Source organism: Dromaius novaehollandiae, chromosome 5 (genome assembly GCF_036370855.1).
Source record: "Dromaius novaehollandiae isolate bDroNov1 chromosome 5, bDroNov1.hap1, whole genome shotgun sequence".
Lineage (NCBI taxonomy): Eukaryota > Metazoa > Chordata > Aves > Casuariiformes > Dromaiidae > Dromaius > Dromaius novaehollandiae.
In genome coordinates, this window is record NC_088102.1 from 32,049,751 (window position 1) to 32,067,506 (window position 17,756).

At 33.9% G+C, this 17,756-nt stretch overlaps 1 protein-coding gene across 3 annotated transcripts in view; it reads left to right on the forward strand.

The window, feature by feature from the left end:
• Positions 1 to 17,756, forward strand: part of PRKD1 (protein kinase D1) — a 153,945-nt gene that overhangs the window by 74,356 nt on the left and 61,833 nt on the right. For all 3 annotated transcript variants that reach the window (XM_064512402.1, XM_026100254.2, XM_026100255.2), the window contains exon 2: positions 7,233 to 7,371. In XM_064512402.1, the coding sequence (XP_064368472.1) occupies positions 7,233 to 7,371 (139 nt within the window). The remainder of the gene's footprint in view (positions 1 to 7,232; positions 7,372 to 17,756) is intronic.

Consider the following 17,756-nt stretch of genomic DNA (forward strand, 5'->3'; position numbering starts at 1 on the left):
TGGTAATAAAACTGTTTGACTGTCACACTAATTGGAAAGAGGCTTAAATAGAATCTCTTTTTTTTTTCATTAGTTTGTGATCCTTGTGATTAGATCCTTGTATTGAGAACAATAATCAATAAGCACAATCATAAAATGATGTATAGTTTGACATATGTCTGCATGCGTATGGACATGCATTGTTGAAACTATTGGTTGATACAATGCATACTGGATTAAATGAATTACTGAATACTTAAAGGTCCTTGTTATCAATATTTAATATGAGTCTGCAGGTTTTTTTAATATCACTTGAAGTCTTTTTAACTGAAGACCCAGAACTTGCATAGTCATTTGGCTTCTATCCAGTTTTTGCTGAAGTCTTTCAGTGTATTTTCTTCAGATGTCTACTTTTGCTAAGGCTAAAAATATTTGAATGATTCCTTTTGCTTTGATATCTGCTGAGGAAAGGGGGGTGCTGAGCCTCTTTTTGGCCTGCATTTTATGTATAATCTACTGCCTTTCCAGAGTACCCACCAACTGGTCAATACCAAATTGTTACTTGAGATCCTGACCAGCAATTTTTTGTCTGAAAAAGCTATTTGACTTTTTTGGGGTCCTATTGTTAGAGAAGAGTTAAATGATGCTTTAGAGGAATGAAAAAAGCACACCGCTTTAGTCTGCTTATGGTTGACTTCAAATGCTCACATTGTTTTCCGTTTTTACCACAAAAGCTGCTACAATGTGATCCAAAACATAATTTAAATAAATGTGTAGTCAGTAATTTAAGTAATTTTAAGGCTCAATGTTTGGAATAAAATCTGTTCCGTTTCTCTCAGATGTACATATTTAATGTGGTAACTTTGCAGTACATATAAGGAGGAATTATTGGCGTTATATGAGTCAAGCATCACTGAAGCGTAAAGAACGCAAATGCTGAAAACTGACATATCGGTCTCTGTTGCTTTAAATTTTTAGAAATAAACCTCTTTAATGTAATCACGTTTCGAATCACATCTCTTAAATTCACTAATAAATTATTATAACACAATGTGGTTTTTTTATTTTTCAAAGTTACAGTAAAGATATACTACACAATTCTTGTTTTCATCAATTTCATTTCTTTTGGAGGTATAATTGATTAAAGTAGTAGTAAAGTAGTATTTGTTGTCTATGAATGATCACTGGACCTACATTCTGTGAATATTAATCATTCACAGGCTGATAAACTAACAGAATTAAAGTCTCCATTATCAAACAACAAAATACATTGCATTCATAATTTGAATCATTACCAGCAACAGTAATGAAATCCAACTTGTTAATAGACTATTTTTTTCCATTTTAAAATGGACAAATAATAAGTAACTTGCAGAGTGATCCAGAAACACTGTATTCTCAGAATTGTTTAAACTTCAAACAGTCCCCCTCTTCCATCCACGAGGGCTGATTTTTAAACAAAGATGATGTTTAAATTACAAGTTTTCCTCCTGAAACTGTCTGAAATCAATTGGACTGTACTGTGGCATAATTGTTCATCTGTACGAATGCTATTTTATACTAATGACTGAAATCTCTTATCATGCAGACTTATACACATGTGCTTTATATAGTCACACCGACCAGTAGTCATTGTGCTGTAAGTCAATTCAGTGCAGCTTTAGAGGGTGCAGAATTCAGGTCTTCCTTGAAGTCCTAAGCCTGGTAAACAGTGTGCTTGTTTACTGTCAGAATTTTGTTCCTTCATGGGAGTGACTCATTGTTAAAATGTTATTGTCAATATTACGAAAAGCAATATATCTTATTTCCTTTTTTTGTAGAAAAGTATGCTATAAAGTAGAAAATAGTTTGTCAAATACTTTGAGAGTAATAGTTGTTTATATGTGATATTACCTTTACAACAATTTTCCCATAGTGCCATGTAATATACCTCTGGTACATCAAAGATGGCGTAACGGTAATGCAGAATGAGGGAATGACACAGTGCTTCCTCTATAACCCTATTACACTGATATAAACCTATTGTTACTGATTCCATCTACGTTGTAAGGTTGGCCAACATTAATTGCTCTGATAGCAGAACATAATACTGATATATATTTTGAGGAAAATTTGCAATTTATTAATTTTTTAGAAAATTTTCTTGTATCCCATGTCTCTGATTTATTAAATTAATGAAGAAAACCTGTGGATAGATAATACAGCATTTTCTCTGTATGATAATGGCAGTTTTACTCAGAATAATCAGAACGTTTTTTGACTTAGTGTCACTGTGAACAGGCACAAGGGAGACTTAACATTGATCATGGACAGAGAGAGTTGCGCTTAAATAGTCCTTTACATTTAGCCATAGTTTTGATCAGGATTATACCCACTTATGCTAAAACAGTAAATTATCCAGTATTATAATCATTAGGATATATAAGGCTACTTACTCTGTCTTTCTATCCCAAGATGAAAAGATCAGATGTCACATTCCTGTCACAATTTTTCTTCTAAAAAACCTCCGGTAATAGAAATTCCCCTCCTTAGGCAATCTGTAAGAACTGCTACATATTCTCATCCCTGCAAAGCTTTTCTTGTATCTAGTCTAATTCCCTGTAATGTATCCGTTCCTGTGTTGTACATTTAATAATCCTTATTTTATGTCCCTTGGAGAGGAGAAACAGATTTTTCCCTTGATATCTGTACTGGTCTGTGATCATTTATTCTAGATCCTAGATAGGAGCTCCATGTATCTAGGCTAAATATCTTCCTTTTTAGGGTTAACATATTTTCTAATATGATATATTCTTCTAATGGTCTTATACATCTCTCATAAATTGACCTCTCTTGTTAAATAACAAAGTTGAAAGTGCACCTTTGGAAAACAGAAATTAGGCTTTTAAGTGATTCACTAGTATTTGCACACTGTATATTCTCTTCGATGGTAACTGCATTCCTTCTTTAGATAGTTGCTATGTTTTCTTCTGAGGTTTTTTGAAATAGTTTCATTAAAATATACTCTCACCTTTTCCAAAATCTTAGTGTCTATTTTGAACCAAATTTTCTACTTTTTCAGGTATGTTGAATCTTTCCTTCTTAGAATGAATATCTTTTGTATTTTTAAGTGTCTTAGAAGCATGTTGTACAATATTTCTTCCCTTTTATTTGGGAAATCACTAATAAATAATGTCCAAATTGGGGGTAGGTTTGTATTAATATAGAAATTTTATAAATTGTGAATCTGGAACCCAGGTTTGTTTGTAAGTGATATATAATGCATTAAGTATCTGATTATTCTCTCTAACTAAAAAAATGTGTACTATTCTGTTGATACGTATGTATATGTTCAAACAATGCACAACTTTCAGTAATAATTTAAGAGAAGTGATCTCTTGGTTGGCAGTATTGTCACATGAACATATTAGATCAGCCCTTTATTCCCAGTCTTTTTCACCAATGCTTAAATTCTGTTTGCTCTTGTCCTCCAAAAGCTGTATTTTCAAAATGTATGCATTGCAAGAAATCTTTCTTATTTTTCTAAATACAGTCTGGGTAAGTTCAGTCATGAATCTGCACCTCATTTACGTAAATTGCTAAGTTTTTCCTGGTCTCAGAAACACCCAAAACACAGCATCCTATAAGCAATTTGTTCCTTGAAAGGTTTTACAATGTCTAAAATAATTAACTGTGTTTTTTTTGTCATACTATTGCTTCAGATATTCAGCTGACTTGTGGTATTTTAAGATGGTGTTATGCTGTAACAGTCATTTATCCTGCTTCGATTGTAAGATAATGCAACTTAGAGTAAACTTGGAAAACAGTTTGAGATGAAGCATTTTATTTCACACCTGGAGTAGGCAAACAACGTGTGCATGGACAGTTGTGATGGCTTAGTGACTACTGATGCCTTGTTAAGCTGCCATAAATAGATCCTTTCTCTGACCCCATGTCCACAATTTGCCAGTGTCCTGATTCGTAAGGAAATACTCTACTTCCTCATTACAGCATTTACTGTGACCATTTTACTCCTAGTAGTTCCACTTTAAGCAGCTAATATACTGAAACTGGGGCTTTTATTAATGTTGGGAATTTAGATCCAATGCCCACATATTTAGTTAGCTTTTAGTTAGCTTAGGTTTAGTTAGCTTTTTGGTAGCTTGACATATATGCATTTCTTTATTTGCCCTGTATTTGGCAAAAATAAGTGCTATTTATTATGTTGTAGTACCAAGCAATGTGGCTGCTTTTTGTTTACTTTTCTTTCTGCATATCAACGTTATTGTTGGCAGGAATAAGCTTAGCTGAGGGAATATTTTTATCACTGTTGCAACAGTTGGTCCTTACACAATGTTTTATTTGGAGAATCACACTATCAAAATGGCTTTCTTGGCATGAGAATGGTTTATGTGGGGAAAACTAACTTGAACCCAGAAGATAATTCTTGTATATAATTTGCCAAAATATTTTGTGGTTGAATTTCTCTGCACAAAATATAATAAAAGGTACCTCAAACTATGTGTTTATACACACACATATAATAAATCTAATATAGCAAATGATTTTTATAGGTAGAAAAAAGTAGAGATAACTTGAAAACAGCAAGTTGAGTGAGAATAAAAAGAAAGAACAAACAATTTAAGTCATAATGAACTCGGAGGAAAATGCCTGTATTGTCTCTGAAATCTAGTGGAATCCAGGGTTTGAAAATGTTCATCAATCTCCATTTTGAAAGGTATTTTTAATTTTTCACTGCTTCTGAGTGAGGAAATTCACTCAGGTGTCTGCAGTGTAGCTCTTAGTGCATGTACCACTGGCTTTTTTATTGTCTAGGCTATGCTAGTACCTGTATCGATGAAGAGGGTCTTGCAGTTCAGATTACTTCCCCACTAGAAAGCTTCGATTCTATCCCACCGCAGTTTAATGTAAAGCAAATTTCTTTAAAAGCTAGAGTAAGTATTTCAAATCCATGGCATCAATGTAGCATATTCTTGAACCAGAAAAGTGCTTTTGGCACTAAGTTGAAAAACTTATTACTTTACTGAGATTTGGAATCCTTTGTACCTTAAAGAGTCAAGCTCCTTCAGCACTATTTGGCTTATCTTGGAATTTTAGTCCTGAGTATTTACTGTGTCTTAAGTATGTGATACTTGAAATATTTATCCCCATACTTGCGACTATAGGGAAAAAATGTCATCTAGATTATTTTGTCTTTGTCCAGGTGACTATCCCATGTACAAGAATGTTTTTTTTTTTTTTAGGAATATTGGATCATTTTCTCCCTTAGGTAAAATGACCGTTGTTACAGTATATCTAGGAGTTGATTTCAACTATACTGAAACTTTAAGTCTCTTCTGCTCCTTCTCCTTTAGTTAAGATGATAGAGGATGCTACTTCAGCATTAAATTACAGATATAGAATAATAGTAAGACACAGAGATGCACAGGTTCACAAAATTTTCTTGCTTACTGAAAATCATTTTTATCTAAGTTCTGTACATAAAATGTTGCCATTTTACCTCCTCAGTCAACTTTAGAATAACTTACAGGTAATAATGTTCCTTAATATTACCTCTCTTCTGGTAACTGAGCTAAAATTGATTGTTTTTGATATGTAGGCACCAATAATGTCTGTATACAGTTTAAAAGGTTCCTGGTATTTTTCCCAGGAACAGGCACTTTTCTCAGGAGAATATGAAGCCAGTAGAAGGTGCTTGCACAGTGGATTCATGCAATGTGGTAACATTTCATCACTTCACTAGCTATTTCATGACAAAATACATTTTTTTTTTGACTGGCTAACAACTCTACTAAGGCCTATGTGAAAGTTTTTATTTTAAATAAAAATTCGGTACTGTTTTTTTTCCCCGTTTTTTTTATGGTGTTGCTCCTGGAAGTTTTGAATGTGGCAATGCATATTATAACTTTCACAAAACTAGAATGGAAAATGACTTTTTTAACACTATAAAAGAAATCTCATAAGTAGGGTGTGATATTTGTGAAGAAAGAGTACCGATCACTTTTCATTTCCCCCTATTAAGTATGATGCTGATATGAATATATCTTCTATGAAATAAATAAAATTTAATTCAAAAAAGTCTAGCTTCTGCTGCCATGACAACTGAACAGCGATTGAAACTTTCTGTCATAGCGACCCCTCTGCCCTGCATTGCTTCTTTTGAAGGCATTTTCTGAAGCGTTCGTAAAGAAAAAAAGAAGTCAGATGTATTTTTAATAAACAGAGATGGACCTTGTCCAAAAGACAAAGAGAAGACCTATGTATGACTACGAGCAATTACATTTTTGTCTGACCAGTGGCTGGCTTTAAAACTTAATAACATATTCTTTTTTAGAAGTCAAATCATCAGCTTTTAAGCTTTACTATAGGAAAACAAATAATAATTGATAAATGCAATTGAAACTCAAGAAGTTAATACCTTTAGTTAGAATATAATTTATTGATGTTATACCCAATAGCTAGAATTTGAGTGGTACAAAAAACCCCAGTGGCACCTTGTTAATGAACTGTCAGTCTACATGCTTTAATTTATATTGTGATGAAACAGAACATTTTAACAAATATTTTAAAGAGTAAAATTTGAAAGAAGTATTACAATTATGAAGTTGTTCTTAATGATAAAAAGAATTTATAATCATAAGGTAAAAATTCCTAATAAATATCCAGTTTAAGATTCCACAGTTGCTGAATGAAGGCCTTGGATGCAATACTTTAGTCTAAAGAAGTATTGCCCAGCTATCATTTGGATATTCCATCTGAGACAGAGCTGAAAAATATGTCTTCTGGACTGCAGGCATATTTTTTTCTACCTATCTGGGGAGAGATCACAGAATCATAGGTCAGCGTAGGTTGGAAGGGATCTCCAAAGGTCATCCAGTCCAATCCCCTCTCAAAGCAAACCAAACTAGATCAGGTGGCTCAGGAACTTGTCTTTGAAAAGATACTAGCAGTGGTTATAGGGATGTACATATTTCACCCTCATCTGTTAGAGGGTACTGGATTATTCACAGGGGCATAAAGGAAGACAGGCAAAAGAGCTTACCTGAGAGGGTGAAAAAAAACATTTTCAGAATACTGTCATATATATACATATATACTGCCATATATAGAAAAATATTTATCTTGCTTGGTACATTTGTAGCTTAGTACTAATACGGGCAATAGTCTAGTCCCCCAAAATATTGATTATATTAATTGTATTTTACATTATGTATTTTACTGAGTAGTAAACTTTCATGGTTTTCTATTTGCAGTTTCCTGAATGTGGTTTCTATGGAATGTATGACAAAATTCTGCTCTTTCGCCATGACCCTACCTCTGAAAACATTCTCCAATTGGTAAAATCAGCTACAGATATCCAGGAAGGAGACCTAGTTGAAGTTGTCCTGTCAGGTAACTAAAAAGAAAAGAAAATCTCTCTCATGCTTTGAGAGATGCATTCATTTTCATGAATGAAATGTGTTGTTTGTTACCTTCTTGTTACAGTCTTAGTCATTTTTTAATTGAGTATTTCCCTTTTACAATTCATGGAATACATGAAAATTGTGCAACTGCAACAGTGTGTCATGATGGGTTAAAAAAAAAGAAAATAGAGACTTGAGGTAAGCCAAATCTTTTAGAAGGTCAGCATAATTGAGGAACCTTGTAGGTTAAGGAAATTGTTGTGTTTTGAGTAAATCTACAATACAGAAGCCATGTGCAAGAATATGGTGTATTGACAACCAAGAAAATTATAAATTTTCATGTATTGCTGTGTGGTTTTGCAGGAAATAGGGCCTGATCACAATCCTTACCTGCACAGTTATCTAGTCTAAAATTCCACAGGGCTTTAAAGTAGATGGTAATTTTGTTTGTATAAGTATATAGCCTTTCTGAATCTTTAATTTTTAATTCTTAATTTCTTTAAATTGTTTTCACTGGAAGAGTGATTGGCAGTTATAATCCCAGAGAATAGTTCTTTTTTCTTTTTTATCTTCCTATTAGCATAATAGTTTTTCTTTCTCTTTTTTTTCCTTTTTGTGTTATTTTCACTGTATTAGTGTGAGGGTGACAGGTGAGGAATCTACGACTCTTGAGCAGGTGTACTGATTTCTTAATGCCATATAGCCCAAAGACTATGATTTTGTTTCCATGTTTCTATTGGACAATGGAATTAATTGTTACTCTCCCGTCTGCCAAAAGATTTGAATGACCTTAGTAAGGAAAAATTGTTCTCTAGTCCTTATGCAAATAAACATGTATTTATAGTATTTTATATCAGCAAAGCTGAGGAAGTATTATTTTTAAAAACACTTATTTTTAAACTAACTTCAGAAGCCATAGGTCTAGATCAGTACTGAGTACTTTAAAAAATTATGCCCCCTGATAATGATAATGTGATCAAGTTCTCACATTGTTCATCTAATATATTTGATGGTGTGTATCGGAAATGTACTCTGTAATGGAAATGTACTCCATGAAAAAGACGGCAAATTATATATTTTTAGATAATGGCTTAGATCACTATTTAGAGTATATATTTATTATATCATATCACCACAGATCACCACAAACTATCTTCAGGGCCCTCTAGGTACAAGTGACTTAATGTTTCAGTCTTTTTGTTACAAATAGAAATGCTTCTTGCCTAGAAGCTCTGTGTTTTTCTTTAAGTTAGTTGAACCAATTTTAGATAGGAAATCACTTTAATTTTATGCCCACCACTTATGTCGCTGATCCTTCAGGGATTTCAGAATGTCATTATATAAAAACTTATATAAAAAAAGTTATTAGAACTTCATGAAAAAATGACATTTCTTTAAAACTTCCACACAACCTAAATATCTTAGGTGCCAAGGATTTTACAGCAGGTAACAGTTTGTAAATAGAAGAAGGACCTTTTAAAATATCCACACCTTGACAGGGCCAATGAACCCTGATAATGGATATAAGAAACGATTGCAATGCTATGTGCAATCAGAAAAACATTTCTGTAAGGTTTTTTTGAAAATCATTTGTGTTTTCTTTATACATTCTGACCTTTAGTTCTTCAAGGAAAACATAATGCATCTTTGAACACTGTTCTGTAAATTTGAATAGGCATTTATTTTCAGGTACTCTGTCTTTTCTGGCACGTAATATTATAAGGTTCTTATATAATATCAAAAAAGTAGAAAGCTGTAGGAGTTTTACCATTTTGTTATGTCAAACAAAGAATATATTAAAACAGAGTTTTTAAAAAAAAGTTAAAAAATATGTCTTCTGGGCAAATCATGAGTATAATCACATGAAAGAATGACCTTCCTAAAACTTTACATCTTGCATCTTTATTCATATTTTAAACAACAGAAGGTTATCCAAATTTTAGCCTTGAAGGCAAAAAGCTCCTATTACTTATTACATTCATAAGGTATTGGGGAAGAAATGTGTATTAAGACAGCTCCTCTCGTAGACTAATAAACTTTTTTTTATTACAGAGCTTCTTCCATGTTTTTGTACCATTTTCATATCCAGTGCTTATACTGGGCTTCGTGGAGAATCACTGCTTAAGTATCCAGTTCATGTAGCTCAGTAATGTAGAACTTTTTCTGTTCCAGTTACAAGGATTTCAGTTCAGGAAGAAATACCATTAATTTCCTGAAACTTCCTTCTTCATGTAGCTTGTTTTTGTAGGCTACCCACATATAAATGCTAGTACAGTTTCAGGTAGAAGGTTTTAAAATGATGTAGTTAATTGGGGCAAAAATGCTTCTTAGGATCAACCTTTGTGATTTTTGAATAAAACATTGAAATTAGCCTTAAAAAAAACCCCAAACTGTTGTTACCCATATGGGAAATCTATAGCACCTAGCTAAGTGAAGAGATATTATTATGAATCCTTGTTAACAACACCAGAGATTTGCCAGGGAAGGAGGAAGGGGGACCACTAGGTCATCAATTGGTGATATCTCAAGGAATTTAACAGTTGAATTCCCCAGAAGAGGCAGGTCAGTTATGTTCACTGTAGATTTGCACATCTTTATTTGCATGATCATGCTAGTTCCCTCTCTCTGGTTTCTCAAGTTTGGAATCCCAGCTTTCATCCACTTGTGTTTTCAGTCTTCCTCCTGTCCTTCTGCAGGAGTTTCCTGCAAAGACAAGTTGCTTGAAGACATCTTTCCTATATTGACATGCTGTAACACCAGCTCCTAGGGCAATATTAAATAAATAAAAAAACACACAGTACCCATTCTAATATTACAGAAATGTAAATATTTTCCTCCCTCAATTTCACTTGAATTTTAACACTGCAGAAATTAATGGCTGCATATACTCATCTGCTGGTGTTCAGTTTTCTTCATTAGTCAGAGGACCTGATGCTTAAACACTTTCTAGTGTTCAGAATGCAAAGACAGCAAATCAAATGAAACTTGTAACATTTCATGTCCTCAATGATGGCTAAACTGTTACAAGCGAAATCCTTTGATAAGCTGTCTCGAGTTTGCAAGATCTTAAATACAGACATTTCCTCCATAAACATTAAAGAGCATCAATGTTCTCCAGTAAATGACCCTAACTAAATGCAGCAGCTAATATTTGCTATGTTAGGACTCATATACCATGGAGGGGAGGAAAATATATGCAGTCCTGTAACATTAGAGAAGAGAAAAAAACTCTGTAAGCAGTCTGTAATGTTCAGGGAAGTATTCAGACTAACGTAGGTAATTTTTTGTTGAAACGTGTTCAGACAGCATAATATTGCATGGCATTGATTGCCTGGACAGAGCTGACATAGTTTCAGGTGGTTATAGACTTTAGCGATAGTACATTATACAAATCAGTCTTTTTTTCTTTTTCAATAAATCTGTGCCTAAAATACAGAGCCATAAGTGTTGTTGCATAAAATTTAATAATTTGGAGGTACCTTCAAAACTTATTTGGTATGGTGGGGAGGGCGTGTGTAGTTAGTGTAAAGAAAGCTGAACTGTTAGTTCAGTTTGTTTCATATCCTAATACTATACATTATCTGATTTGCATAATAGTTTATTGTAAGGTCTTTTATAAAGGCTGGGCAACCAATGATTAAAAGTTTTCATCATTTTCATTTCATTTTCATTATTTTTGTTATTATATTTATGTTCTTTACAGTTTAAGGCATAATAAATATGATTGTCTTCTGGTTTAGAGCTTATATTGCAAGTTCTTGGAAGACATGAGAAGTTATCTAGAAAAATCTATAATTGAGAGAAGGTGCATATTTTTGCTGAAGCATTTTATTCCATTTTAGGGAAAAAAATTGTACCTGCAGATATCATATAATTGAAACAGTTTGCTACAGAGCGAAAGGTTTCTGGTGAAACACAAGAAATTTAATCTGCTCAGCACCTGCTGTGCTTTTATAGCAATAATGAATATTACTTGTATTTTACATTGGTGCATTGCAGTAGGATTTTTATGGAGTGATGTTGTGCATCTGGTCCACAGCAGATAAATACAAACTATTGCAATTAGCTAATGGAATTGTCTTTCAGTGCCCCTATAGCTACTAGTATTTTGGAGGTGAAATGTTAGACATTATTATGAGAATGGAAGGAAAAGAGTATGTTGAGATTCAGATTGTCATCTACATGTTAAAAAAGCATTCATTATCATTATTCATTATCTTTATTAGTAGTATTTTTGCTATGGGAATCTCCACTAATGAGTTCACTGAACCCATTATTTACTTAGCTGTTGAATTGTATTTCAGATTGAAAGAAGATCAGATCTTTGGGGAAAGGATTTTATCAAGGTGTATCTGTAGCAAAGATTCCTTTTGACTAGAATACTCTAGTCAGCAGACCAAACCAGGAAGCAAGACACAGAAGTTGCAGTCAAAGATATAATCAAAGGTGGCTGTAAATGAGCAGTCATTCATTCTTAAGTGCTGAAAGGAAGAGAAACCAAAGCTTGTAGCTTTATAGGTCTCTTTTAGTTCAACCCACTCTTCCTGTCTGCTCAAGAAAAGGAAGTAAATTTTATGCAAGGTGATCTTAAGCTCAGAAATGATCTTCAGTCTTAATATGATTCAGTAGCATTTGCTACAAGCTTGAACTGGATAAATAAAAATATATCTTTCAGGTTCCACTGATAAAATAAAGGATGGAAATGTGAATCACCAAAATAACAAAGTAAACTTCACAATAGATTGAATGTCTTTGATACACTGGCTTCTTTAAGCTGTTAGGTACTCTTTTGAGCAGCCTTTAAAAATTATTCATTTTAGCTGTCATTTGTTAATGCCAATATAGAGATATAATTCTTAACTGTCTAGGGGTATACTCCTTCATATCTTTTCTTTCTGGAGAAGCTAAATAGTTAAAAAGTTGCATCAAGTTTTTATATTAAGCTATGACACTAGATTATGACTGTAGATAAGTTAACCTTTTACTAAAATGAAGGTTGCAGTTCATACTTTGAAGTTGTTATTATGAGCTGTTTGTAGATCCAGCCTCCACCAGTTCATGTATGTGTTTCAGACCATTTTCAGATTCACTAGATTTGCCATTCCCCCGCCCCTCCCAAATGGAAGCACAAACTGTATAGGAGAAGTTGGCAAATGACAGAAATGCTGTGGTTCTGTACTTCTATCCTCTGGCTCTTTTTGAATCCTGTTTTCCCAAGGCCTACAGGAAACGAATACTTTAGAAGCCTGCGGGCTTTTGTTCTTGCCAACACAGTTTGGCCTATGATATACCTTGTTCATGAAGGTTTATTAAAAACTGCTGTGTAAATTTACCTAGTCTTTTCACGTTATGTAGAACAGAAAATAATTTTATATTTACAGTTTTAATATGAGTTTGCTCATAAAAAGTCCATCCATTTTTACTGGGGCAAAATTACATTTGGTCGTAAGAGATCTTTGCCAGCCACTGGAAGGCAGACGATGAATATTAGCACCTTGTAAGAATTAGCGGAATATCCTTCATCCGCCTGCTGTGAGGAGTTGTGCTCAACTTGGCAGGATTCCTGAGGCAAGAAAATCCAATAGCAGCTATTTTACTTTCCCTTGCTGAGTTGATGAGGACTGGAATTGACCCATTGCTTATGTTAAGAAGCTGTTTTTGTTTTAATATCACATAGACAATATACCATTTGATCATTAGTCTGCGATACCTTTTTTGGATTCAGTACAGTTAATACTACCTTATATATGATAAACTATATTGAACTGAATAAAAGCTGTGCATAACTATGTAGTAAATGCCACTTTTAAACATGTAACTAGATTGTAATGTTAGCTTGACTGCCAGCTCCTTGAGATAAATATTATGATATTATATCTTTGAACATCATAATATAGTAGTTACAGAGTTGATCACTTTGCTTTGTTGTGACTGAAAAGCATGGTTTTCTTGGTATCTTGTTGGCCACTAAGGTCCTCTTTTATCAGTGTCTTTGGGAAATATAGCCATCTTTTCTCTATCCTATTCAATGTGGTATCTTTTGTAATTATTCTTCTTGTATGCTGTTTTAATCCTCTCCAGATCTCATCTTTTTTGTATTTCTGTAGAGGTCAGTCTCGTTACTGTTTAGGTTAAAGTAGATCTGGTTTTGCATCCCTCACTGTCCCTTAGCCTACTTCTTTCTTGGATCATGAATTTCATCAGGGAGATGCCATATGTTTGAAGTCGTTAGGACTAAAAGATTTCTTGTTTGTTTATGTTTTTGCCTCATTGTCTTTTTCTGAGCTCTACGGTATTGTAATTGTTACCTTCTAGATACAGATTTCAAGATGCATATTTTTATGCATCAGCTGAATCTTTCTGAACTCCCTCTCCCATCTTGCCTTACCATTCTTTTTTTTTTTCTGATAGAGGAGGCAGTAGGTAAAAATAGGATGAAAAAGTAGATATTGTATCAACATCAGTCCCTTACTCTGGTTATGTTCTCTGGTGATAGGAACATGCCAATAAGAAATCACTTAATATAACAATTTTGCTTCTAGTACTGATACAGGAAAAAAAGGCAGTGCCAGTTGTTCTTCTTTAGGTCTTTCCATATGTTTTTAGTACTTAATGATTAGTTCAGCAGTAGAAAAATCTGAATTAATAGCAAGGTTTTTGCAAATGTGGCTTGCAAGAAAGGAAGGAGTGTATTTCTTCACCGTTACAGAAATTACTTCACTTCATCTGTATAAGCAAGCTTTTAGAACTCTAACAATTTCCCACTCATGTCAAGCTTTTATGAGTCAGTGTAAAGGCAGAATAGTTGGTAGTGATAAGCAATGCTATTTTGCATTTCCTCAGAAGTTAAAACTACATTTTGACAAAATCAATATTGTAGGGAAGATAAATTTTCCTTGAAAGAAATACACACAAATTCTACTGTCAAGACAGCACCTGTTTATGAGAGGTCACTGTTGTACTGCTAGCTAGTAGGTCAGATGTCCTACACTGTACATTTTTAATTGCTCAATTTTTGGATATAATACATTTTCAATTTATTGGTGTGCTGTTCAGTGGAAATGTGAAGTTTTCTGTTCAGTTCAGATAGCATATTTGGATTTCCAGAAGTCATACAAACACATTCCTTATCTAGGTCTCTTAAAGTATGCTTCCATGAAAGGGGAGGGAAGGTCCTCACATAGATAAATAACGATTTATCATTTAGAAAATAAAGAGGAGGTCAATTTTCAGATCAGTAGATCAAAGAGTATGACGAGTTTTCACAGTGGAAGGAGGTCAGCAGCAGAATCCTGAGAATATGTGCGTGGGCCTGTGCTGTTAAATATATTGATAAATGGTCTCAGAAGGGTGACTAATAAAGTGGCACTGTCACTATGGAGGAAATTCACTATAGATAAATATGAAGTGACATGCAAAGGGAAAACCTTTCTTGGTTTTATATATACAAGAGGCTCTGAGTTAGCTAATACTACCAAAAAATGAGATCCCGAAGTGGTAATAAATTATGAAAATGTCATCTTAGTGCTCAGTACCAGTCAATAAATGCAAATACAAGTATAGGAATTCTTAAGAAAGGAACAGAGACAAAACAGAAAATGCTTACAATGTTAATGCCATTATGTTATGTTTCTTTGTAAATTCAAGATGCCTTAAACACGCTGTTGAGTTCTGGTCCTTGTTTTAAGTCTGTGTGGAATGGGGAAAAGTACAGCAAAAGGTGAGAAGAGTGGTCAAAGACAGAGAACAGCTTCCATTAGAGCAGCTGAGTAGGTTAGACTTCTTCACCCTGGAAAAGAGATTACTGAGGAAGAGTATGTAGATGTCTGTAAAACCATGGATGGAATGAAAAAGGTGTCTTAAGAAATGAGTGTTCACACTCTCCAAAGGAAAGAGCTCGGAACGTCAAATGAATCCAGCTGATACCAGGTTAAAAATAAACACAAAGGGACACTTCTTTATATGGCATATAGGTGATATTTGGAGCTCTTTGTGAATGCTAAAAATTCTCCTTGGTTCAAAAGGCACCTAGGAAAATTCATGGAAGAAAAATCCACTGAGCATTTTCAGAGGCTCAGTGGCTCTCCTCTCTGAGAAAACCTGAGCTGCGAAGAGTTTTCATCTGAGAGAGGAGTCTGGGGAAATACCATGAGATGCTGATGTTTCTTTGGGAACCTTTCTTTAACCATGGTGAAAGACAGAATTCTGGGCCTAGTAGATTTTGGTCTGGTTCAATCATTCTTATCATTTTTGTATTCTTACCACATGATTCCAATGAAAAGAAATATTTTTCAAGTTACATCAGTTTAACCGTGGTAACCTCTGTACCTGGGAATTTTCTGTGTTGTTATGATTAAGGCAGAATAAACAATTACATGATTTTTGATTGGTATACATCAATATGTTGTATACAGCAATCTGGAAAAGATAGGGTTAAAAGATGGCATTTGTTACAGGTATTATTTTAGGAAAATGCCCATTAACTTCTAAAGTAGCTGTAATTAATTCTCTAAGCTCATTTTATGTTATATAGTAACTATATTGTCTGTTCAACCTCTGAACTTAAAAATCTTATTTTCTTTAAATATCTTATTCCTGCTTGAATCAAGCAATTCATGTTTCCTTTGTTATTCATTTTTACTCTCTTTTCTTAATATGATATACATCACATTTACTCTTCTTTAAAAAGTTTCAGATGTTGTCATTTTGACTCAGTCTAGCACAACCCTTTTAGGAACAGTAGCTCAATAGATTATTCACGTGTTATACTTCAGCAACCTCATGTTCAGCTGACTCTGTCTCAAAAGCTTTGAGGTAATGAATCAAACTCAGAGTCTGTGGTACACAATGTCCTATACTTTAATGGATATTTCTACGTACATTTAGGCTTTTAATTTGATGGTATCATCTGATTAGCATTTTGAGCCAAGATGAAGTGCTTATTTTATAATTAAAAGGGCACTGGAAGAGAAAACAAAAGTGCATGTTAATACAAAACATATTTATGTCAATGGGTAAGTCAAATCTGTCTACTGTCTTACAAATCTGTTTCAGCTATTTAATCTTCTTTCCCTATGATGTATGAAACTTGGATGTGGTTATAAATTATCTCACAGAACATGTCTTTGTAGAGCATTTGAGATTTTCTTGAAGGTAGAGTGGCAAAGTCCTATAGGTTTACCTAAAGTTGTATACCAGAAAAAAAACAGTTCACTTCTTTAAAAATTTTAAAACACCTTTTTGAGTGTGTGACTAATAAATATTCGGTTAAATTTTCTTTTCTTTCTCCTTTCTTATATTTTTTCAGTTGTTTCTGCAGCTAATACAGATTCTTTCTAATGATAAAATTGCCAAGCCTATAAGAGTTCTCTTTTCCTCTCCAGACTACATCTTCTTCCTTCAAATGACTGCCTCTTCCACTTCATTTTCACTAGCTACATTTAACAGGGAACATGCCTCTTCTGGGATAACCAGCAAGCTCTTTGATTTAGCTGATAAATTATTTGATATGTTTGTTTGACGAAGTGATTTTGACCAATATGTGCTTGGCCAAACATTTTATTAGAGTATTTGTTAATCCACAGTAGCAAACCTTGACCGGAGAGTACTTACGAATGATTCAGAGAGAAGCATAATGAAGAACAAAAGGCAACACCTTTGGAATAACTTGCCCATTGGAAGAGTTGTGGTGTTAACCTGTCTGTTAATAGCACATTTTAAACTGCGTAGATGAATGCCAGGAAAATTCTCCTGTTTAGAAAAATCTCTGTCCTTTTTCAATCTAGTTGCATTTGCGGCCCCAATAACACATTAGTGCAGTAGGTTTCAAATTAATTATGGCTTATTTTGAAAAAATATATATGTTTTGCTATTAAACTCACTGATTTTAATTTCAGTAGCTGACTGCTGGCTTTTTGAGAGGGCAATTAGGAATACACAGTCTAATTTTTATTTCCAGTAAACACATTTGAGACCATTTGGGGTACGATACACAACTTCTTTTAGGAACTGCTTGAGGTTTGTAGCTAAAGCAGGTCTGAGCACAAATGAGCAAACCCCTTCCCTGGAGGAACAGAATAATTTGCAAAGGAAACTAAGAAGGATGAGAATCAGGAACTGGTGCAGGTTATAATCCCCTATTTTTTATACCTGGTTGGTAGTGAGACTTAAGCCTGGAGACACTGTGATTCTGATTTTGAAATCTGGCTTACTCTGACTCTTAAAGAGGCCTCAAGAATGTTTTTTGTTAACCTAACTAAGGTGGGACTTGTTGCCTAAAAGAAGTGAGGAGACCTTGCCTGTTTCTAAGAACGCTGAGACTCCCGTCACACTGGTATGTTGATGCAGAAGCTGTATTAAGGGGATTATGTTTGT